The sequence below is a fragment of the Vigna umbellata genome, chromosome 5, assembly GCF_029865625.1.
Source record: "Vigna umbellata cultivar VRB3 chromosome 5, Vumbellata_1.0, whole genome shotgun sequence".
NCBI lineage: Eukaryota > Viridiplantae > Streptophyta > Magnoliopsida > Fabales > Fabaceae > Vigna > Vigna umbellata.
The window spans coordinates 11,710,477-11,735,897 of NC_142169.1; the positions used below are offsets into that span (position 1 = coordinate 11,710,477).

Sequence of the window (25,421 nt, forward strand, 5' to 3'; positions counted from 1 at the left end):
TAATTCATTCTTAACAAAAAAGTTCAGTTCCATTAACATTCCACCATCTATTGAGTCTAATATTTCACCGATCCTGATGCTTATTGTATTCATTCTCCTTTCTTGTCAAGTCCGAAGATAACTTGGAAACAAAAATCAAAGTGTTATCCATCCAATGCAAGAATACTCATGAAGGAGAAAGTCTCTTATTCAATCATCACAAGTCCATGAACATGAACGTATACCTAAAATATCTAACATTAAATAGGAATAGATTATGCCAACCATTGATGTTCAGGATCTACCAATCATAGTAAGGAAAGGTGTTAGAGCGTGTACTCAAAAGCATAGGAATCAATTGTCACATTGTTTTTTATGATAGTTGAATGTAGTGAAAACTATATATGAGATTAATCTCCCTTGTATTGAATATACACATAGGATCCTTTATTTATAATAGAAGAAATATGCGTTAAACCCAAAATACAAATAAGAAATAATAACAAACTAACTAAAGATAAAAGATAAATATAAAATAAAGATAATATATCTAACAATGATAAACTACATGGTAATCACAAAAGCTTTTTTTGTTATCTAAATATTGTCCTTGTTCCAGAAACTGCGGATGATGTATTGATTAGTAAGGACTAGAAAAATGCTATGAAGGTTGAAATGGTTTCTCCAAAAAAGAACAAAACTTGGGAGTTGGTAGATCTACCAGAAGGAAAGAAACTTGTTGGATGTAGGTGGGGTATTCACTATTAAATACAAGGCAAAATAGGACATTAGAAAAGTATAAGGCAAGGTTAGTAGCTAAAGGATATACTCAAACATATGGGATTGTCTATCTCGAAACTTTTTTACCTATTGCAAAAATGAATGTTGTTAGAATTTTATTATCTCTAGCAGCTAACTATGGACAGAATTTAAGCAATTTGATGTCACAAATTTCTTCATGGGAATCTTGAAAAAGATGTTTACATGGAGCTCCCACCTGGGTTTAAAGTCGAGGTGGGTAAGGTGTCTAAACTAAGAACGACACTATATGGATTAAAATAGTCTCTTAGAGCATGGTTTGGCAAGTTTACTACTGTAATGAAGACCATGGGGTACAAGCAAAGTTAAGGTGATCGACAGTATTTATTAAGCATGCAGCAGGAAGATTTATTGCACTAATTGTCTATGCAGATGATATTGTTGCAACATGATTAGGCAAGAATGGAAGCCTAAAAAAAGCATTTGATAACAAAATTTGATTTAAAGGAGTTTGGCAAATTGAAATATTGTTGTTTGGGCATTGAAATGGCTTCTTCCATCATGGAATTTTCATCTCCCAACAAAAATGTGCTGGACTTATTGGATGCATTGTTATCATCTGTATCCTGGAGAAACTATCATGCAAATGTATTGACAAAAGAGTTCAATGGTGCATTTCAGTCAATTGTTGGCAATTTGGAAATGGATGACATCCATTCACCAACTTGATTTATGTTCCAATTAATATTTCCTTGTAGTGTTTTAATTAAATAATTAGGAGGATTAATAAGCTGACAATATATTTCATATTTATTGTAGGGATAGATTATATCCATCATAAATTAATATTTACAGTCATTAAGTCTTTGTATTTTGTTAAAGAGCAATTGCTCCTCTATGAATAATATCAGAAAAAATATTTGTCACATATTTCATAAATTAAACAGGAAACTGAAAACCCTGAGACCGAGGACAATGTCGGCATTATAACAGAAAATATAGGCACCAACAATGCAAGGAAAATCATAGCTGAGGAAGCAACAGATTCAAAAAAATTGGCTGATTTCAAGATGCATGACCCAGAAATGAAAGGTAAACAAGTTTTGGAATTTTAGAATTGCTTTTAACCCACCATAACAAACATCAATCATATGTTCCTACAAGGAAAATAGAAACAGACACGTGACTTTATGTGCCAGAAATGTTATTAGTGTACATAAAAATTTAGAAACAAGACTCTTTAGATAATATTAGCAGTTCTATTGCAGTCACTACTATATGTGGATGTGTATATAGTAATTTTTTGGGCAAATACAGGATCTTTGTGTGGCACTGTGACTACAGAACTTTTTGTGGCATTCGGACTATTTCATTTCAAGACAGCTTAAACATGTTTTTGAATAGTAAGATAGGCCTTCGTGTTAAAGATTGCTTACAATATCTCATTTTTATAAACACAGGTGTGCAAGATAATGAAGCTCCACAACCAGTAGCAATTGCAACAGCTGTCAAAACCGAGACAGTTGATGACAGTAATAAAGAACAGATACAGCTAGAAGACATAATAGAGAAAAAATCTAACAAAGAGGAACAAACACTACAAGATGTTGCTAAGGACACTGTTAAAATAAACACTAATAATTATACCAATGAACATGACAAGGTTCAAAAATCTCATGCTGAAGTAAAAGAAGGGATTGGGGATGATGAAAATTTTGATCAAGATGAAGAAACCAAAGATATTGAAGAAACAAGAAAAATGCAGTTAGCTGAGCAAAAAGTTCAGAAAAGATCACTCACTCCTGCCTTTGTTCAAGGAGACACTGATCAAATCTCACAGAAAGAATTACTGCATAATGTTGAGTCAGACATTATTCATTATGACAAGCACATTTGCATACCAGAAATTGAACCTGACAGAAAGTCCACTATTGTTCAGGTTAGGCCTAACTGGTGTAAATGAGTAAAAATTTAGATATATAACATCTCATTTGGAAGAACAAAAAATCAATCATTTTCCTAATTCATTATGAAAAATTTATTCTTATATTTCATATATTCAACCAGGAAACTGAAAAAACTGACACCGAGGAAAATATCAGCAAAGAAACAAAGAATTTAGGTACAAATTATGCAGGCGAAATCAGTGCAAAGGAAGAAATAGACGTCAAAAAATTGGTTGATTTGAAGATCCCAAAGTCAGAAATCCAAGGTAACTTAGCTTTTGAAATTTTAAAATCGCTTTTGACTCAAAAACTCTAACCAAAGAAAAACTCCAATGGTAAAAATAAAATAAAGCTTATCACAACTTTACATCAAAAGAAATATTAACTAATGTACTTAGAAATTTTAAAACAATTGTTTTTAGATTAAACTAGCAGGTTTACTCACTACTATAAGTGAATGATAGCATGTGTACAGTAGTTTTTTGGAAAATACGTTCGAATTAAGTCTAGGACTATTTTTATTTTACGGAGAACTTATACATGAATTTAAATAGTAACATAGCAGCAGTCATGTAAGTAATTGGATCCAATATCTAACTTTTAAAAGAAAAATGCCCCAGAAGATGAAGTTCCACAACCAACAGAAATTGCAGTTGTGGACATAATCAAAACAGTTGATGGCAGTAAACAAGAACAGATGAAGCTGGAAGAAGACATTACAGAGAAAAAATCTAAAGAGGAACATACAGCACTATATGATGCAGAGGAAACTGCAGAGATAAACACCAATAGCTATACTGAAGAACATGATAAGGTTCAAACATCTGCTACAGAAGTAAAAGAATGGATTGAGGATGATAAAAAATTTGGTCAATGGGAAGAAGTAAAAGCTATTGCAGAAACAAACAAAATACAGTTACCAAAGGAAGATGTTCAGAGAAGATCACATACTCGTGACTTTGTTCAATGCAACACTGACCATATCTCTCAGCAAGAATTACTGCATGCTGACGAATCAGAAGTTATTGATTATGTCAAGCACAGTTGCATACAAGAAATTGAACTTGACAGAAAGTCCACTATCGCTCAGGTAAGGCTTAAGTAGTGTAACTGAGTAAAAATTTACATATATAACATCTCCTTTGAAAAAGAAAAAATGAATCATTTTCCAAATGTGTTATAGAAATTTTATACTCATATTTCATAAATTCAACCAGGAAACTGAAGAACCTAAGCACATGGACAATATCAGCACAGTAACAGGAACAAACGATGGAAGCGAAATCAGAGGACAAGAACAAATAGGTGTCAAAACATTAACGGATATAAATATGACAAAGTCAAAAATCGAAGGTAACTAAGTATTGAATTTTAGAATCGATTTAGGCTAGAAGAGAACACTAACCAAAAGACAAACTCCAATAGTATAATGAAAATAAAACTAAGCACAACTTTACATGAAAGAAATATTATTTAATGTACAAAGAAATTGAAAATCAAGTGTGTTTAGAAGAAAATGGCAGTTTTACTCACTAGTACTATATGTGGATGATAACATGTACACAGCAATTCTTCGGCAAATATGGGAGCTTTATGATCCACTGGGACTATTTTTACTTGCAATAGAACTTATACATGTATTTAAATAATAAGATAGCAGCCTTCATGTTAATGATTACTTTCATAAAAAAAAATGTGCCAGAAGAAGTTCGGCAACCAATGGCAATTGCAGAAGCGGTTGTAACTGGAACAGTTGATGACAGTAAAGAACAGATACAGCTGGAAGAAAACATTGCAATGAAAAGATCTAACAAAGAGGAACAAACACCACAATATGTAGCTGAGGACACTGCAGAAAGAAGCACCACTAGCTATACTGATCAACATGATAAGGGTCAAACATCTGATGCAGAAAGAGAGCAAGGGATTGAGGATGATGAAAACTTTGGTCCACAGAAAGATGCCAAATCTATTGCAGAAACAAACAAAATGCACTTACTGGAGGAAGAAATCCAGACAATATCACCCACTCATGCCTTTGTTCAGAGTGACATGGAACAAATCTCACAGGAAGAATTACTGCATGTTGATGAATCAAAAGTTATTGATTATGTCAAGCAAAGTTTCATACGAGAAACCAACCTTGAAAGAAAGTCCACTATTGCTCAGGTTAGGCGTAAGTGGTGTGAATAAGTAAAAATTTACATATACAACATCTCCTTTGCAAAAACCAAACATCAATCATTTTCCTAACTTGTTATAGAAATTCCAACTAGGAAACTGAAAAACCAGAGAACAAGGACAATATCAGCAAAGTAACAGAGAATTTAGGCACCGACGATGCAAGAGAAATTGAAGAAGAGGGAGAAACAAATTCCAAAAACTTGGCTGATTTCAAGGTGCATGACTCAGAAATCGAAGGTAACTAGGTTTTGAAATTTTAGAATCTATTTTGACCAGAAAACACTAACTAAAAGAAAAAATCCAAGCGTATTAGGAAAATAAAACTAACTTTCCATGAAAGAAATATATTTAAATGTAAATAGAAAATTAAAAACAAGTGTGTCTAGATGAAACTGGCAGTTTTACTCACTGATACACGTGGATGATAACAAGTACACAGTAATTCTTTGTCAAATACGGGAGCTTTATGGTGTACTGGGACTATTTTATTTTCAAGAGAACTTATTCATGCATTAAATAGTAAGTTAGCAACTTTCACGTTAATGATTGGTTTCAATATCTACTTTTATAAAAAGTTGTGCCAGAAGATGAAGTTCGGCAATCAATAGCAACGGCAGTAGCGGTCCTAACCAAAACAGTTGATGACAGTAAACTAGAACAGATACAACTGGACGAAGACATTACAGAGAAAAAATCTAACAAAGAGAAACAAACACCGCAATTTGTTGCTAAGGACGCTGCAGAAATAAACACCACTAGCTATACTGAGGAACATGACAAGGTTAAAAAATCTAATGTAGAAGTAAAACAAGGGATTGAGGAAGATGAAAATTTTGGTCAAGGGGAAGAACCCAAAGCTACTGGAGAAACAAAAAAAATGCAGTTGCCCAAGGAAAATGTGCAGACAATATCACCTACTCCTGCCTATGTTCAATGCGACACTGATCAAACCTTGAAGCAACAATTACTGCATATTGATGAATTAGAAGTTATTGATTATGCCAAGCAAAGTTGCATGCCAGAAATTGAAGTTGACAGAAAGTCCACTATTGCTCAGGTTAGGACTAAGTGGTATAAATGAGTAAAAGTTTACATATATAACATCTTTGAAAAAACCAAACATTAACCGTTTTCCTAACTTTTTATAGAAATTTTATACTTATATAAATTCAACCAGGAAACCGAAAAACCCGACACCAAGGACAATATCAGCGACGTAACAGATAATTTAGGCACCACCAATGGAAGTGAAATCAGAGCAGAGGAAGAAACAGATGTCAAAAAATTGGCTGATTTGAAAATACCAGAGTCAGAAATCGAAGGTAACCAGGTTTTGAAATTTTAGAATCCATTTTGATTAGAAAACATTAACAAAAGACAAATCGAAATGTATATTCATAGGGAGAAAATAAAAACAAAGCTTATGTGCAAGAAATATCTCTTAAAGTATATAAAAATTTTAAAACAAGTGCATTTTGATGACACTAGCAGTTGGACCCGCTACTAAATGTGAATCAAAATATACGTATAGTAATTCTCTGGGAAATTACGGCAGCCTTTTGTGGCATTTGAATATGGAACCTTATTGTGGCACTGTGACTACGGAACCTTATTGTGGCACTACGACTATTTTTATTTTAAAGACAACTTACAGATTCATTTGAATAGTAAGATAGCAGCCTTCATGTTAATCATTGGTTTTAATATCTAATTTTTATAAAAGCAAATGTGCTGACTTCTGCAACCAATAACAATTGCAGTAGTGGTCAGAGCTCAATCAGTTGATGACAGTAATCAAGAACAGATACAGCTGGAAGACATTACAGAGAAAAATTCTAACAAAGGGGAACAAACAACACAAAATGTTGCTGGGGACACTGCAGAAATAAACATCAATAGTTATACTGATGAACATGACAAGGTTCAAACATCTGATGCAGAAGTAAGAGAAAGAAGTGAGGATGATGAAAATTTTGGTCAACAGGAAGAATGCAAAGGTATCAAAGAAACATGCAAAATGCAGTTACCCGAGAAAGAAGTCCGGACAAGATCACCCACTCCTTCCTTTGTTCAAGGCAACATTGACCAAATCTCACAGCAAGAACCACTACATGTTGATAAGTCAGAAGTTATTGATTATATGAAGCAAAGCTCCCATACAGAACCAGAAATTCAACTTGACAAAAAGTCCACTATGGTTCAGGTTAGTCCTAGATTGTGTTAACGAGTAAGAAATTATATAAATAACATCTCCATTGAACCAACTAAAAATCATGCGGTTTCCTTACTTGTTTTACAAATTTTATACATATATTCCATAAATTCAACCAGGGAACTGAAAAACCTGAGACCAAGGACAATGTTGGCATAGCAACAGACAAGTTAGGCACCAGTGATCCAAGCAAAATCAGAGCAGAGAAAAGAACAGATGCCAAAAAATCGACTGATTTTATGATGCCAAAGCCAGAAATCAAAGGTAATTAAATTTAAAACATTATAATTGATTTTGACTTCAAAACAATAACCAACAGACAACCTTCAATAGTATTGTTGAAATAAATGAGAAAGACATATAGTGAATCCTTAATGTGTAAAGAGCACATAGGGTTATGGACTTATAAATAGGGAAAATACAAAAAAGATGGGTCTAAGCCCATTAAATGTAACAGCTTTAATAACAAGAATATAAAAAATAGAATGGGAGAATATTTAATACTCTTCCTCAAGCTGGTGCATATAAATCATAGGTACTCAGTTTATTACAAATATAATCAACTCTAGGTCTCCATAATGATTTAGTAAACACACATGCTAGTTGATCACTAGAATTTATGAACTCAGTCTTGATTTCTCAACACACAATCTTTTCTCGAATAAAATGACAATCAATCGCAATATATTTTGATTCTTTCTTGAAAGATGGGTTTTGAGCTAATAGGAACAAAACATGTGGACCCAAAGACTTGAAGTGGTAACGATGGAGAGGTTCAAGACGAAATAAAATAGAATGAGGAATTATGTTATCTAAAATCCAAGGTGGCATGCGATTAATGAAATAACACACTAAAAACAACATCACCCGAAAAACGTTGAGAACCTTACCATGGATTAATGTTATGCCAGTTGTTTCAACTGATAAGTGTATTATTGTGCTCAACCACCTTATCTTTTTGAGATGTATAAGCACATGAGGTTTGATGAAGAATGTCATGAGAAGCCATCAAATTTTAAAACGAATAACAAAGATACTCATGCATTATCACTGCCCAAAGTGCAAAAAGAAACTCCAAATTGATTTTTAATTTCATTGTATAATGATTGAAATATAGACAACAACTCAGACCGATCTTTCATTAAAAACAACCAAGTACATCTTGAATAATCATCAATAAAAGTGACAAAATACTAAAATCCTAAATTTGACTTAACATGACTTGGTCCCCCAGATGTCAGAACGAAATAATGCAAAAGGAAACAAAGCACGTTGTGAAACACTTCTTAGAAAAGAACTAAGACCGTGTTTTCCTAATTGACATGACTTACAAGACAAACTTGGAACAAGTTGTCGTATCTTGGCAAGGCTAGGATGACCCCACTAAGCATGATAGAGAGATAATCCATGACCGAACCAACATTCGTAGATGTCTGAAGATGATAAGACCATGAGTCTCACATGTGATGCAAATCATCCATCTCGAACTCTGAACCTATAAACAAACATAATCTTTGGTAAAGGGATAATAAACTAAATAGAGACCTAGAAACATAAAGAACATTATCAATGATAAAGAAGATAGAAGATAAATAATACCAACAACATGTGAGGAGGCCCTAGAGCCATTGGCCATGGTAACAAAAGGTAAATAACCCAAAGTAGTCAAAGAAGAGAAAAACAATTTAATACTAGTAATGCGATCTATGGCACCTGAGACAACAACCCTAGGACTAAGAGAGTTGGAATGAGTGAGGCTAGCAAATGATGTACCTATGTGTACAACAAAAGTCATGGAACCAAGAGTTACGAAGATCCTCATATCATTTGAGAAATTCATTGAAAATAGCATCCTATTCTGAAGGATCACATAATGGCAAGGGAGCAACTTGGGCAACCATAGAAGATTGAGAAGGATGACCATGTAATGCATAACATGGTCAATTTTGTAACCAAGCTTGTGAGAATGGGTGGAAAAAGAAAACTAAAAACAATGCTGGAAATAACAAAGTTTTCAGAAAAATAAAAAATAAAAATTTAGCACCGGCGAACAGTGGGTTTACCAAGGAGGCAAGGATTATCCTAGCACTACATACCATTTTGAAATAAAAGTGAAAGAGACATAGGTTGAATCCCTAATGTTTATGAAGCATGTAGGGTTGCATATCAATATAAATAGGAAAATACAAAGAAATGAATCTAAGCCCTTTATATCTTTAATAACAGAAATATAATAAACTGAATGGGAAATATCTAACAAATATATTCATAGAGAAAATAAAAACAAAAAAAATAACTTCATATGCATAAATATTATTTAATATACAAAAAATTGGAAAAGTGTCTTTAGATGATAGAAGATGTTTTAGTCAATGTGGATGACACAATGTATATAGTAATTCTTTGGCCAAACACGGGGTCTTATTTGTGGCACTGTGATTATGGAATCTTTTTGTGGCACCTAAGACTATTTTAGTTTCCGTAAGAGTTTATGCATGCATTTCAATGGTTAGATTCAAGTTAAATATTGCTTTCAATGTCTCATTTTTGCAGACAAAGAGGTGCCAGAGGATGAAGTTCCTCAACCAATAGAAGTGGCAGTAGCAGTTGAAACAGTTGATGACATTAATCAAAAAGAGATACCGATCGAAGAAGACATTACAGAGAAAAAATCTAACAAAGATGAACAATCATCACAATATGTTGCTAAGGACACTACAGAAATAAAGACCAATATCTATATTGATGAACATGACAAGGTTCAAACATCTCATGCTGAAGTAAACCAAGGGACTGAGGATGATGAAAATTTTGGTCAAGTGGAAGAAGCTAAAGGTATTGAAGAAACGAACAAAGTGCAATTACCAGAGGAAGAAGTGCAGATAAGATCACCCACTCCTGCCTTTGTTCAAGGCGACACTGATCAAATCTCTCAGCAAGAATTACTGCTAGTTGATGAGTCAGAAGTTATTGATTATGTTGAGCAAAGCTGCATACCAGAAATTGAACTTGACAGAAAGTCCACTATCGTTCAGGTTAGGCCTCTTTGGCGTGAGTAAAAATTTACAAACGCAACATCTCCTTTGGACAAACTAAAAATCATTCATTTTCCTAACTTGTTATACAATTTTTATATTATAAATTCAACCAGGAAACTGAAAAACCTGAGACCAAGAACAATGTCAGCATTGTAACAGAGAATTTAGGCACCAATGATGCAAGTGAAATCATAGCAAAGGAAGAAACAGATGCTGAAAAATTGGCTGATGTAAAGATAGTAAAGTCAGAAATCAAAGGTAACTTAGTGTTGAAATTTTATAATTGATTGACTCAAAAATAAGAACCAGAAGACAAACTCCAATAGTATATTTGTACAACGAAAATAAAAACCAACACAACTTTGCATGCACAAAATATTATTTAATGTGCATAAATATTTAAAAAGAAGTGTCCTTAGATGACACTAGCAGTTTTGCTCACTACTATATGCGGATGATAACATGTATATAGTAATTCTTTGGCCCAATATGGGAGCTTTTCGAGGCACTGGGACTGTATTAGTTGTCTAAAGAACATAAACATGACTCACACATTCTTAGAATGTGAATTAAGCTAAACTCAAGCCTACAAAATGGACTGGTAAAATGAACTTTGCACTTATTTATATAGTCAGTATAATGAGCATATGCCAAGGACTAGACATCTTGACTTAGAATTAGATATTTTTGGGTGGTCCGATAGCATGTGATACAATAGGTTCAACAACTCTTGCTAAGATAGGTTTTGATACTATCTTAGGAATTGAATTTTAAGCCTAACTCAACCTTACAATACAAGTTAATAAAGTCAGGTTTGCATCTTTTTTACAATATAATTTGATCATGTAACTAGTCAATGTAGGATCTCCAATGTTCAGTAACATATGCAATCTTTGTGTAAATGATTACTCTCAATAACTCAGTTTCATAACATTCAGGTGCGCCAAAAGATGAAACTCTGAAACCAATAGCCAATGCAGTTTTGCTTAGAACTGAAGCAGTTGAGAAGAGCAGTCAACAAGACAAACAGCAAGAAGCAGAGGTTTCAGACAAATCTATCAAAGAGGTGCAAAGCCAAGAATATATTACTGAGGGAAGTGTAGAAATAAACATCAATAATGAGGCTGAGGAAAAGGACAAAAATTCAACATCTAATGCAGAAAAAGAAGGGACATCTCATGCAGAAGAAAAAGAAGGGATTGAGGATATATTCAACCAAAAGGAAAAGGAAAAAGAAATTGAAGAAGCAACAAAAACACACTCAGTGGAGGAGGAAGAAATCCAGAGAAGATCACCCCCTCCTGGCTTTGTCCAAGGTGATACTAATCAAATTCTGCACCAAGAAACATTGCATATTAATGAATCAGAAGTGATTCATAATGCCAAGCTGAGCTACATCCCAGAAATTGAACTTCATGAAAAGGCCATTGTTGTTCAGGTTAGGCATTAGTAAGTAAACAAATAAAAATTTACATATATATTTGCTTGCTGTGAACAAACAAAAATCATTTACTATTGCAACCTCTTATGCAAATTTTATAATTATACTTGTATATATTCACCAGAAAAGTGAAAAAGTAGAAACCAAGGACAATTTTGACAAAGTAAGAGAGAATTTAAACAAGGATGAAAGTGAAAACAGAGCAGAGGAAGGAATAGATGTCAACCAATTGACTGATTTGGAGATGCCAAAGTCAGAAACCAAAGGTAATCGTGTTCAGAAATTTTGTAGATGCCGAAGTGTATATTTAAGCAAGGAAAATAAAAATAAACACATGACTTTACCTGAAACAAAAATTATTTAATCCGCATAAGAATAAAAAAAATAATTAGCATCATGAGATGACACAAACAGTTTTATTCAACTATATGAGGATGATAAATAAGCATATGAAACTTTTGGGCCAACATGGGAGTCTTTTTTGGCCCTGGGACAAAATTACTGTATTAAAATAGTAATATATGCAGCCAATGTGTAAATGAATCCTTTGAATATTTTTTGTTCTATAGCAGGTGTGCTTGAAGATGACTCTCTCCAACCAATGCCTGACACAGTATCTGTTGAAAAGGGAGCGGTTAGTGTGAGTCAAGAAAAGAGACAGCCACAAGAAGAATTTATTAAGAAAGTTAACAAAGAGGTGCAGACACCACAGTATTTTACTGAGGATAGGGAAAAAATAGAGATCACAAATGACACTGAGGAACAAGAAGAGGTTTCAACATCTCAGCCTAAAGAGAAATCAGGAAACAATGATGATGACAAATTTGAACAAGAAGAAAAAAAAGGGATCGAAGAATCAACAAAAACACAGTTACAAGACAAAGACATCAGCACAACAATAGGTGAGCCAGAAGATAAAGCCTTGATAACAAGGCTCAATTCATCATCAAATGGCAATGAAGGACTTGATGAGAGTAGTCCAGAAAAATTTACAGAGAACTTGAACAAAGATGTGCAGACACCACAGTGCAATACAAAGGTGAATGCAGAAACAAACATTACATCTTATCCTGACAAATTAGAAGAAGCAGAGGATATTGAAGAATCAATAGAAAAACAGTTAGCGGAGGAAGAAATACAACACACATTGCCCACTCCAACATCTGTCCAAGAAGATATTGATCAAATGTCACAGCAACAAACACTGCATGATGATGAAATAGAAGTGATTAATAATGCCAAGAGCTGTATGACAGAAATTGAACTTGATAGAAAGTCTATAGTTGTTGAGGTTAGACGGTTTTGAAGTAAAGAAGTAAAAAATTACATACATATTAGCTTGCTATGAACAAAAAGATATAATTTATTTTCTTAACATGTTATACAAGTATACTCATATTGTAAATATTGTATAGGAATCTAAACAACCGGAAACCAAGGCAAATGCTGACTTAGTGAAAGAAGAACAGGCAGACCATCAATCAGAAGAATCAAGTGTGCAAAGTTTCATTACAAACTATATAATAGTTGAAAGACATACGACATCAGAAAGCAATAAAGAATTAAGTGATGATGTTGACCTTGATGGACAGAAGAAAGTAGAATCACACTTGGAGGAGTTTTTAGAGATTAAGGATGCCAGTGAAATCAGAGCAAAAGGAATACACTCCAAACAACTGACTGATGTGGAGATACAAAAATCAGAAACTGAAGGTGATTGTATTCTGAAATTTTAGCATAGAATATGGCCTGATAACGAAAAACGCACTTGTTTTAGATGACAAACACTTTTTTTCACTTCTATATGAGTTTAAGTAGTAATTTTGCCATGCTATGAAGAAGATTCTTAAAGTTGTTTTAAAGGAACATACACAATCTTAATGGAAATTGAAGGATAAAGTGCTTATTACCCTTCCAAGTATCTTAGTTATTGTGTTTAGTTGAGTTCAATGTATTCCATTGATAGGTTCAGTGGGAAATCTATACTAGAAGAAATCAATAAAGGAGGTAGTTATAACCTCCTGTAGCCATAACAGGTTGTAACAAACTAGTACCTATAGTCTGTGTTTAGGTTGTTCTAGGAGTTTTTGGAGTTTTAGACGAAAGGGGGTTTTGGAGAGCTAAGTTCCTCTAGAAAGACCTTTGTAACTAGGAGGCATTGTTGTAATCCTGTCACATTCACAAAACTGTTCTGTTCTGAATAAAGTCTTTCAAGAACCTGTCTTGAAGGTTTTATGTAATGTGAACTTTAAGCCTAACTCAGCCCTACAAAACCAGCTTGTAATGTGAGGTTTGCACCCACTTATATATTCTAAATTGACCTTATCTATAGTTGACGTAGGACTTCCAACACACACACCCCTCACGCTGAGGTATATACATCTCATGCGTGAGACTAGACATTATTGGGTGGTCCGATAGTGATCCGATATCACGTAGAACAATATGCCCAACAAACAACAAATTTCATTATAATAGGCTTTGATGCTAAGAAATATACTTTAAACCTAGCGCTACCCTATAAAACCGGCTTGTAAGGTGTGGTTTGCACGCACTTATATATTCTAAATAGGTCTTATCTTTAGTCAATGTGGGACTTCCAACATTGTTAGAACAAGTCGCTTTTGTAAGGTTGAGCTAGGCTTAAAATCCACTTCTAAACATGGTATAAAAACCATTGTAAAAGTCTATCCTAGTGAGATTTGTTGTTTATTGCGCATATTGTTCCAACTTCCACCCCTATCGAACAGCTATCGCATCATCCTTTAATGTCAAATCTCACGCTCGAAATGTATATACCTCGGTATGAGGGGATGTGTTGGAAGTCTCATATTGTCTAGAGATAAGGCCAATTTAGAATATATAAGTAAGTGTAAACCTCACCTTACAAGCCGTTTCTACGGGGTTAAGTTAAGCTTAAAGTTCACTTCTTAACAAATAGGTTCAGTGGGAAAGTCTATACTAGAAGAAATAAATAAAGCAGTTAGTTATAACCTGTTGTAACGGTTATAGATTGTAACATACTAGTCTATATGGTCTGTGTTTAGGTTGTTGTTAGGAGTGTTTGGAGTTCTGGAGGAAAAGGGGTTTTTGGGAGAGCTAAGGTCCTCTCAAAAGACCTTTGTACCTAGGAGGCATTGTTGTAATTCAGTCACATTGACAACTGTTCTGTTTTCTAAATAAAGTCTTTCAAGACCTGCCTTGAAGGTTTTCTGTAATTCTGGTGATCCTGTCAACCATGAAATTGTAATGTTATAGTTGTTTTCTTCAAAATAGTTGTTTATTTATTACCTTTATGATCATTATTGTTAAAATAGATGAATATGTTGAGTGGTAAATGTTGTAAACAGGGGATTATTACCATAAAAATATCCTAATATCATTAGTAACTAAGAAAATATTCCCAGAATCTATACATTCATTCCAGATTACGTTATTTCCCTTTTTAAGAGAATGTGATTGCTATAAATAGAGGAGTTGAGTATGCAATTATCATTATTGTAATCAATATAATATTTATTTTCTCCCTTTAGTTATCCAAGTGTAAACTCGCCCAAACATAATCAGAAAACAATAATTGTTTCTCTATTCTCACAAAATGGTTTATTTCAATATCTCATATCTACAACAATAGGTGTGGCTGAAGATAAAGGAATGCAAACAATGTCCAGCACATCAGTCAAAAATTATGCATTTGATGAATGTTGTCAAGAAGAGATTCAACCACGAGAAGAATATGCTGAGACGCATATCAAAGAAGTGAAGATGCCACACTATGAATTTAATATGCAAAAACATATTCCTGAGGTGTGAGCAAACTACAACAAATAAAAGCTGAAAAATAAAACCTTTCATTTTCACACTTGTACAACTATTTGATCATTCACACACAAAGGACATTATTTCTTATCATGAAATAGAACATCTACAACCTCTGACACAGTATTTGCTGAAACAGGTAGATGGGGTAGAGGAAGATACATGTCAGATCAGGGTGGTAAATGAACAGAAGTTAGAATCCCAGCTGGCATCACTAAACAAGGAGACCACATTCATAGATAATCGGTATTCAGATGGAGAGATAGAAAACATAAACGCCATTAGTGATATAGAGAAAGAAGTGAATCCAAAATCACACACCAAGCAGAAATTAGTGATCCACGATAGTATATTCAATGAAGAGGAAGCAAAAGGAATTGAAGAAATGACAAAAATAAAATTACTAAATTCAGCAACAGACTGTATGTGCTCAAAACTCACAAATTTCATTACTTTTAGTCAGCTTCATTTTGCCTTGGAACCCTAAACCCTAAACAACAGAAAGTTGAAATTTTATGTTTTTGAGATTCAATGCTTATCAAAATCAATAAAAAGTAATATTTTAGCAGTTGAAAAATCTCAGATAAACAATGACAGGTTCACCAGAAGAAGTCCAGCCAAAATTGCCTGATCCTGCAACTATCCAAGGTGACACTGATCAAATCTTACAGCAACAAACACTTTCCAGTGATGCATTAGACACAATTGATAACAACTTGAGAAGCTTTCCAGAAAATGAACTTGACAGAATGTCCACTAGTGTTGAGGTTGGCAGCATCTGCATTTGCTGAGAAAAAAAAAACTCATTTATTTCCTTAACCTATTATCAAAACTTATATTGTATTTATTCAAATAGGAACCTGAAACCAAGGCAAACATCAACATAGTAGAAGAGCAATCAGACAAACAATCACACGAACCTAGCATGCAAAGTCTGATTACAGATTATATAACAGCGGAAGGCCATTTAGCATCTGAAAACAGTTCAAAATTAAGTTATGATAAGAAAGAACAGAAGACAGTAAACTTGCAGATGGTAGAGAATTTAGGGATCAAGTATGCAAGCAAAACAACCACAGAGGAAGTAACAGATACCAAACAACCAACTGGCGTGGAGTTAGAAAAAACAAAAAATGAAGGTAATTATGTTCTGAAATTTTACCATACAAGTTGCCTTGATAACCAAAAACAAGAACCTGAAAAGAAAAACAAGCACATGACTTCAGATGAAGGAAATATTCTTTTAATCCACTTACAAAAATAGTTTCCTTAGATGGCAAAAAAATTATTCACATTTGTGTGTAGATGGTAAAAGATAAGTAGTAGTTTTGTGTCCCCATGAAGAGTTGCTGTAGCTCTAGGACTTTTTAATTTTGAAGAGAACATGAACATTGTTGTACTAAAATAGAAACATATGTAGCCTTGCGTAAATCACTTCTTTTAATATCTCATTTGTGCTTGAATAGTGTGTTTGATTTTAAAGCGAAAACATTAAACAATGCAGAATTGATCGAAAATAAAACACTTGATGAGAGTAATCAAGAAGAGATGCAACCAGAAGAAGATTTTTCAGAGACATATACCAAAGGCAAGAAGACACCACAATCTAGCATGGAGAATGTAAATTCAGAAGGAATGGAAATAACTGAAAACAGTTCAAAGTCAAGTTATGCTGAGGAAGAACAAGAACAGGTTATAAACACATACACTATAGAAAATTCAGAAATCAAGGATAGCAGAAGAGTCAAGCTAGAAGAAGCATCTTATATAAAAGAAGCCACAGGTATTGAATTACATAAGCTTAAAACAGAAAGTAGTTATGTTTTGATAACTTTCTATTTTACTTTTACCCAATGCTATGTCATCCAAAAAACAAATACTAAAATTAAGTTTGTTGAAAAAAAATATTCTAAATGACATTTTGAATCATTTAAAAGTTTTGAAGAAAACGTATAAATGTACTAAACATGAACTATATTAGCCAATCTCAGGTAGTAGATTGTGTTTAACATCTTACTTGTACAATGACAGATGAATCTGTGGATAAAGCCATCTCATTTTTATCTACCATACCATCTGTAAGAATTGGGATAGTTGATGAAAGCATTCAAGAAAAAATACAAAAGGATGTTCAACCCGCAGTGATCAATTCCAAAGCAGAGCAGAGACCAGAAAATGATTTTGTGAGGAACATGGAAGTTCTCGAGGTTTGACTTCACTTCAATAAATTAAACTAGATACTGACATATACCACATTGCATGTCAGACTTGCACATCTTAATTTAATGTTTGTCTAGAAAACCAAATCTTCATTTTCCCAACGTACAAATATCTGAGTTCTGATGCAATTTTATGTTAAACATTTGATTTAAAAAAGGGGCCAGGCAACACCTCCGTGGAAAATGACGAGAAAGTCGAAGTCCAATCTGAAGCAAATAACCAGAAGACCATTAAAAAACATCCAAATTTAGAAGAACTGGAGACTGCAGAAATAAGTCCAAGTAGTGATACTAAAGAACTTGGAAAGGAACGTGAAGTTGCCAAACTTGGAGGTGTATCTGAATCTGTCTCCGTAGATATCACAGAACATATAGACACTGGAAAACTGGAAACTCAAGAGGCCGAAACTGGTATATCGGGCAACACAAAAGAAGTTAAAGCAGGAGAAGAATTCGAAAAAATAAGCCTATCATCTAGTGTTGGTGTCATATCCAGAGACTCTCAAGACAGTGGCACCAAAGTTTTGCACAAAAAATCTCACGGCATCCTGTCAGGTGTAGGATCAAAGGTGAAGCACTCAATTTCCAAAGTGAAGAAAGTCATTACGGGCAAGTCTTCACACCCCAAGACACCACCATCATAAAAATTAAAAAATAAGTGCTCATTAGACAACTACATGCTGCTGTTGAAAATATAATATGCACGTGTTTGGGAATTTTAGAGGGCTTATTTCTTATGTTTGAGGAATTGGATTGATCTGTTTCATTGATGTATTGTTTGGTTTGTCATTGGTTTTGAAATTTGATCTTACGGAGGATCTACTATCCTTCTAATCGGTGTAATGTATTCTTATTCTCTTTGTATGGATTTAGTATTTATTTCAAAACACAGGCACAAATAGCTGATAATTGAGAACATAAGGAAAGGGTAAAGTAGTGTGCGTAAACAACATTTTGAAGAGAAGAAAAATGAGAAAGCAAGTACCAAAGGGACACCTGATAAGAATTATTAGACACTGCAAATGCATCGAAAGAACAGAGCAAACTGACGAAATTCCACTTCTTAACTTTGTTTTCACGAGAACCAAACGGAAACGTAAGAAAATTTTGCCATAGAAGGAATAAAGAACATACCTGGCTCAAACACCACCACTGTAGCTTTCAACGAATCAATGGTGGGTCAGGAAATAATACAGAGCTGTGTTGGTGCGCGTGTTTTTCAGGGTTAACACCTATTTAAATCTAATCATTTCTTATAATTGTTTTCACCTTTGTTGGGTAGAGAGTAAATAAATAAACGAAAACCCTACTTTAACAACGTTTCTTTTGCCAATGTCATGTAGCGGTTGCCTATTGGCTGATATTTAAAAAAAAATAATAGGTTTTTCATCACGCGAGAGTATTATTGAAAGGGAAAAATACGAATTTTCATTTCGCGGTTTTCCTATTCATCGTTCATCCGCAGTTTGCTCTCTCATTTCTCTCGCGTTCTGTCATCTCTCGCGTTCTGTCATCTCTCTCGTGTTCTCTCATCTCTCAGTACTCTCATCTCTCTCATTCTCTGATATGTCTTGTGTTGAAACCCTAAAGTCTCACCTTATCGTTGTCTTGGACGTCCAGCTGTGCACCATTGAAGCCCTCTCCCATATTTGTCTTGTGCCTTCTAGCTGTCGTGGTGTTTTTTGGTAAGTAGAATTGCACGAACTTTAACCATCTTCTCCACCATTGACGTTTTCTTCTTTCGCGAACCCTAACCATGTTGTTGACATTGTTGTTTTGTTTATGTTATAACTGCAGGTCAAATGGCATCCCAAAAAGCAAATGTAAAATGAAATGTAATTTTTTATTTTTATAGATGATGTTTTATCTTCTGATGGTTAGTTAATAATAAATTTTTGTTAATGTTTTGTAGTGGTACCTTCGTATCTCAATGGATTCATCGACCACTGTTGAAATGAATAGGTTAGTAGGAGACGCTCATGTAGAGCGCATTAAGATGACTCCATTTAGGTGGTGTTTGCATATTCTGAGCCATTTGGAGGTGAATTTGAAATTATTGAAGGTGATGGTCCAACGCTGGACTGGGCATGATGTTACTTTTAGAGTTAGTCAACAATTGGTCCTATTTACTGTTTTTTATGTGTTCATGACCATAGGTTTAGAAATAGGTGGTCTAGGATTGTTTCCATTTGTACAAATTTTGTTTGTATTTAAAGGAAGATGGATTTGTTTTCCAATAAGATTGTTATATGTACAGATTGTAACAAACAGTAATATATATGTACAAATTGTTATTGCAATAAGATCATAGCTTTCATGATTATTTTATGTGTAATGTTATTTTATTTAAGTTGTGTGTGTTTTGATGACAAAGGAATGCGCAATATTAATAAGTCTTTTAAATTAATCCAATGGTTTACCAACTTAAGTGAAATCCTGAAACTTCTGCACCAAAAAACACACTTGTAACCTAGTTGGTGCCCAAACATTGTTCCTTTCCTCAATCATGGGGTGCCCAAACAAGACTTCCTAACCTCTACTCACACTTAAAAAACTAAATCAAGTGAAAATCACTACACTTATGCAAAAAAATTAAAAATTTTTACTATGGTCACCTAGGTTACCACAACTAGCTCCTGCAGTTCAAGTTTTTGTATAAAACCCAGATTTTGTTCGTGTAATTGTTTACCAAGCACTTGTAAACGATTACAAGTGTGTTTTTTGGTGCAGAAGTTTCAAGACTTCACCTAAGTTGCTCATCTCATAAACATTGTTCCTTTCCTAAATCATGGGGTGCCCAAACATGACTTTCCAACCTCTACTCAGACTTAAACAACAAAATCAAGTGGAAACCACTGAATTTATGCTAAAAAATTAAAAATTTTGACTATGGCCACCTAGGTTATCACAGTTGTCTCCTACAATACAAGTTTTTGTACAAAACCAAGATTTTGTTCATGTAATCGTTTACCAAGCACCTGTAAACGATTACAAGTGTGTTTTTTGGTGTAGAAGTTTTAGGACTTCACCTAACTTGCTCATCTCATCAACATTGTTCCTTTCCTTAATCATGGGGTGCCCAAACATGATTCCCCAGCCTTTACTCACACTTAAACAATAAAATCGAGTAAAAACCATTGAATTTATGCTAAAAAATTAAAAATTTTGAATATGGCCACCTAGGTTACCACAGTTGGCTCCTACAGTACAAGTTTCTGTACAAAACCTAGAGTTTGTTCGTGTAATCGTTTACCAAGCAATTATAAACGATTACAAGTGTGTTTTTTGGTGCAGAAGTTTCAAGACTTCACTTAAGTTGCTCATCTCATAAACATTGTTCCTTTCCTCAATCATGGGGTGCCCAAACATGAATTCTCAGCCTCTACTCACACTTAAACAACAAAATCGAGTGAAAACCATTGAATTTATGCTAAAAAATTAAAAATTTTGACTATGGTCACCTAGGTTACCACAACTAACTCCTACAGTACAAGTTTTTGTACAAAACCCAGATTTTGTTCGTGTAATCGTTTACCAAGCACCTGTAAACGATTACAAGTGTGTTTTATGGTGTAAAAGTTTCAGGACTTCACCTAAGTGGCTCATCTCATAAACATTGTTCTTTTCCTTAATCATGGGGTGCCCAAACATGACTTCCCAGCCTATACTCACACTTAACAACAAAATCGAGTGAAAACCATTGGATTTATGCCAAAAAATAAAAAGTTTTGACTGTGGTCACCTAGGTTACCACAGCTGGCTCCTACAAGTTTCTGTACAAAACCTAGATTTTGTTCGTAGTACCTGTAAACGATTACAAGTGTGGTTTTTGGTGCAGAAGTTTCAGAACTTCACCTAAGTTGCTCATCTCATAAACATTGTTCCTTTCCTCAATCATGGGCTGCCCAAACATGACTTTCAGCCTCTACTAACACTTAAACACCAAAATCAAGTGAAAACCAGTTGATTTATGCCAAAAAATTAAAAATTTTGACTATGGTTACCTAGGTTACCACAGCTGGCTCGTGTAGTACTAGTTTTTGTACAAAACCTAAATTTTGTTCGTGTAATCGTTTACCAAGCACCTGTATATGATTACAAGTATGTTTTTTGGTGCAGAAGTTTCAGAACTTCTGCTAAGTTCATCATGTCACAAGCATTGTTTCATTCATTCATCACAAACATGAATACTCAATCAAAGTGGCCACTTTATTCATTAACATTCCAAACAAAACCTCATTTCACAATTACAATAACGAAGGGAATAACATTTCAATTAACATTAAGCATATTTAACGGAAGCAAAGATGCATCTTTTATAACATTGAACAAAATAGGTTACATTACACTCCTTTGTTCATCTAAGTACAATGTTGCATACGTCTTCATACGTTCGTTCAAAGTACAAATATACTTTGTTGAAAAAGAGTGATGAACAGTCAATTGCATCAATGAAAACAAAATAAGCAAAAAACCAAAACCCAAAAACGAAAACAACACAAATTTAAACTCCACACGGAAAACCCAAACCCAAACCCAAGACGCAACGAAGAAAATGGAGAGAGAATGCATTTACCTTGCTCGAAAGACCATGGTCACCGGAACTTGCCATTTCGCACAATACCCTCAACAAACAAGACCACGTTGACCAAACGAACAGATGTAACGAAAACGAAGATCGACAACGACAACGGAGAACAAGAACAAAGAGGGAGAGCAAGAACAAAGATGGAGAACGACAAGGAAAAGGAGAACGAAAATGAAGAGAGAGAACGTTGATTTCTAATGAAATAGGACAAAGAGTATATTTGGAATTCCAAATTTCTGAAATCCTCCTCAATTTCGACGTCACATTTTAACAATAAAAATAAAGAAAAAAGCGGACCAATGGGCTGCTGACACATGACATTGTCAAAAGTGTGTTAAAAAATTAGTTGTCAAAATATCAGGACCCATAAATAAATAAATAAATAAAATATTAGTTAAAATAGAAAAAACAGAATAGAAGTTAAAATGTATTCGGTGGAAAACATATAAAAATGAGAGATGTTTAATCAACCAAACTAACTTGTCGGTCCATATTATACATTAACTAAATTAGATTCATTTAATAAAACATTGAAAATAAGTTCTAGAGTCAAATAATTGATTAGTTTTAATCTATAACAAATAACTTTTCCGGTATATTTATTTATTTTTAGTCATATGTTTGGTTGTTTGTTAAAACTTGTTGATATAATTAGAACTTGAAAATACTAACCACGGCCAGTGGTGTAGTGTCAAAATCTTTTTCACATGAAAAACTGTTACATCTAAATACTTACTTAAATAAGATTTTTTAAGTACTATTTTGACTCGTGCACACAAATTTATTAAAATAAAATTTTATTAAATATTTATAAGAATATAATTTATTATTTATAAAAGTAATAAAATTTATGCAATATTTACTTTAAATAATATTAATAACAATTAAAATAATGAATTTGTAAACATTAGGACAGTGAAAGAGGCAAAAGGTTTTGAAAAAATGAGAGATGACGGGGGAGAAAGAATCTTCCAGGAATGATGAATCCGGAAGATGTTTTTGAACTAAATTTCTTCTTCGGATCGAGTGTCGACCCCACCTCTGTAACTTCATTTTCTTCCTTTATTCCTCACCACGGGCAGCGTCTCCAAAGTAAACAACAGTGTACACAAAAACTCCCCCAACTTCTTCTACCGTATGCTTCTTCTCCCCAAAGACATTGCAATGTTACATATCTGTCTCCACGTACATCTCCGCCATCACCAACGCCTATGCCGCTATCCCTGAATAACTCTTCCATTACACCCACCTCATTATTTAAATCAATGAAATGTCACATTATCTATATCAATGAAGTGTGAGGCAAAACATTAAAATCATGGAGGTGCATAACACAACTGAAAAAAACAATGGAGAAAAAACCTTACATATATCATTTTTATTTTATTTTTATCTTTTATTTTTAGTTAGTTAATTAATTATTATTTTTTATTTGTATTTTAAATTTAGTTTATATATTTTTACTATAAATAAAGTACTTAATCTCTTTAAAAGCTTCATACTAAGAGATTATATATTCGGCTAAAGATAGTTTTTCAGATAACATAAATTGCTTTGAATAGGTAAATCAATCATTTGTCCTTGTGGATCCGACATTAATCCCCTCATACCTACTAATTGAGATGCATAAAAAGACAGTTTATGGACTGGATTAAAAGGATCGGTCATTCTAAAATTAGGATTCATTTCTTGTCGAAAATATTCACTTGTAGCATACCATATCTCAATGGATTGGCGTAATTTTTCTACTGCATGTACATTTCCAAAATGATGCTGTTTTTCCAAAATCAAATTTTGGACAGAATCTCAAACAAGTCATCATTTAACTCAAGAGACATTAATTCCATACATAATTTTTACTATAATTAATATAGTATCTAGAACTTAAGGTTTTTTAGAAAAAAAAATATCATTGTCATGTATGTCATAAAAAATTATTTTTAAAAGAAAAATCATTATTACATGTGACATCCAATCAATTTACAATCAATTTCTTGTATTATCATCCCATCCAATCAATATATAATCAATATATAATCAATATATCCTGAAATGAACAGATTCAATTGAACTAAAAAAAAGAATTCATTTCAAACATTAAATTGTCTAATAATATTTAATGCATTATTTGTACATCAAACTATATAATAAATCCAAATATTACACTAACCTACATGCACTATTAAATTGTAGCCAAATTTCTACTAACACTTAAAATAAAATAAAAAAGTCCATTTGGTTCTAATGTCTTTAATATATGAAACTTCCATTATAGATTAACTATTAAAAATCTACAAATAAAATAGTAGAGTTAAAATAATATTGCAATGCTCTGACTCATATACAAGAAATACCCAATGTATTGAGATCCAACATTAAAAGAAACTTAGAATTCTATATCATATCCTATCAATCTAACATACTTTAAGCAATAGAGCTTAGCCATACTTTCCTACCTAGAACTAACCTGATACTAACACTACCAACCAGACACAAATCACTTTGAAACACCTCCATCATTGCATCAATATAAAATATGTAACCTAAGACTTACGTTCACAAATTCCACATAAATGAAACAGAATGTGACATGTTTTTAGAACGTTTGAAAAGGAAATAATAAAAAAAAGGAAGTATCCGAGATTGCATCCCAATGATGGAAGTAAGAAATTTGAATGCGAAATTAGGTTGGAACATGAAAATTATTGAAAAGATCACCAGAAATGAATAAAATGACAAACTCAATTGTTATATGATATAGATACATTATAGCATAAAGAAATTAATACTTAACATGCCGACATTCACACCCATAAAACTCACCAATCACATTCCATCCATAACCTTTCTTCAAAATTCTGGAGCAATATATAATCTGGTGTACCAACTGTGGAATAAGTCTACAAGGGTTTATACATTTAAAAATTACAAGCACACAAAAAAGATGTACACCAATGCCATCTTTAACCATTAATGGAGCCATTTATTTTCGTTTTTTCATTGTGCTTATCTATTTTGACTTAGAATATTTTGGTAATTGTAGAGAAGAAATAGCAAATCAAAAGGATTAATTACCTGGTGGAGATTCCAACTGAGAAACTCCAGGGCTAGTTTTTGCTTGAAAGTTAGCACAGAAATTAATGATCTTCCCTTAAGGAATGAACAAAGTCCTAGGTTCAGTTTCCTCTCATAGAAATCACGAATGCTCTCAACAATAGTTTAATACAAATGAGAAC

General features: G+C 33.4%; 1 protein-coding gene and 2 long non-coding RNA genes across 20 annotated transcripts in view; 1 reads left to right on the forward strand and 2 right to left on the reverse strand.

The window, feature by feature from the left end:
* Positions 1 to 18,484, forward strand: part of LOC124844694 (A-kinase anchor-like protein) — a 46,355-nt gene extending 27,871 nt beyond the window's left edge. For 6 of the 17 annotated variants that reach the window (XM_088116401.1, XM_088116393.1, XM_088116400.1 and 3 more), the window contains 24 exons: positions 1,686 to 1,830; positions 2,199 to 2,677; positions 2,806 to 2,950; positions 3,305 to 3,774; positions 3,902 to 4,037; positions 4,387 to 4,853; positions 4,961 to 5,105; positions 5,444 to 5,925; positions 6,046 to 6,190; positions 6,629 to 7,071; positions 7,200 to 7,344; positions 9,634 to 10,115; positions 10,232 to 10,376; positions 11,057 to 11,556; positions 11,684 to 11,825; positions 12,129 to 12,850; positions 12,975 to 13,272; positions 15,194 to 15,366; positions 15,518 to 15,800; positions 15,976 to 16,145; positions 16,235 to 16,517; positions 16,883 to 17,161; positions 17,410 to 17,585; positions 17,756 to 18,484. In XM_088116401.1, the coding sequence (XP_087972527.1) occupies positions 1,686 to 1,830; positions 2,199 to 2,677; positions 2,806 to 2,950; positions 3,305 to 3,774; positions 3,902 to 4,037; positions 4,387 to 4,853; positions 4,961 to 5,105; positions 5,444 to 5,925; positions 6,046 to 6,190; positions 6,629 to 7,071; positions 7,200 to 7,344; positions 9,634 to 10,115; positions 10,232 to 10,376; positions 11,057 to 11,556; positions 11,684 to 11,825; positions 12,129 to 12,850; positions 12,975 to 13,272; positions 15,194 to 15,366; positions 15,518 to 15,800; positions 15,976 to 16,145; positions 16,235 to 16,517; positions 16,883 to 17,161; positions 17,410 to 17,585; positions 17,756 to 18,241 (7,341 nt within the window). In that variant the 3' untranslated portion in view covers positions 18,242 to 18,484. The remainder of the gene's footprint in view (positions 1 to 1,685; positions 1,831 to 2,198; positions 2,678 to 2,805; positions 2,951 to 3,304; positions 3,775 to 3,901; positions 4,038 to 4,386; positions 4,854 to 4,960; positions 5,106 to 5,443; positions 5,926 to 6,045; positions 6,191 to 6,628; positions 7,072 to 7,199; positions 7,345 to 9,633; positions 10,116 to 10,231; positions 10,377 to 11,056; positions 11,557 to 11,683; positions 11,826 to 12,128; positions 12,851 to 12,974; positions 13,273 to 15,193; positions 15,367 to 15,517; positions 15,801 to 15,975; positions 16,146 to 16,234; positions 16,518 to 16,882; positions 17,162 to 17,409; positions 17,586 to 17,755) is intronic. The other 11 variants (XM_088116394.1, XM_088116397.1, XM_088116395.1 and 8 more) reach the window with 11 other exon arrangements.
* On the reverse strand, positions 8,141 to 10,083 carry LOC124844695 (uncharacterized). The gene is made up of 2 exons (XR_007029384.2): positions 9,946 to 10,083; positions 8,141 to 8,575 (listed from the first exon to the last, which is right to left on the reverse strand). It is a non-coding gene; the product is annotated as an uncharacterized LOC124844695 (long non-coding RNA).
* Positions 16,027 to 18,859, reverse strand: LOC124844696 (uncharacterized). 2 transcript variants are annotated; one of them, XR_007029385.2, is made up of 3 exons: positions 18,732 to 18,859; positions 16,541 to 16,574; positions 16,027 to 16,165 (listed from the first exon to the last, which is right to left on the reverse strand). It is a non-coding gene; the product is annotated as an uncharacterized LOC124844696 (long non-coding RNA). The 2 variants fall into 2 exon arrangements; XR_015786894.1 differs by lacking the exon at positions 18,732 to 18,859 and adding an exon at positions 18,594 to 18,704.
* Between the last annotated feature and the right edge of the window lie 6,562 nt (positions 18,860 to 25,421).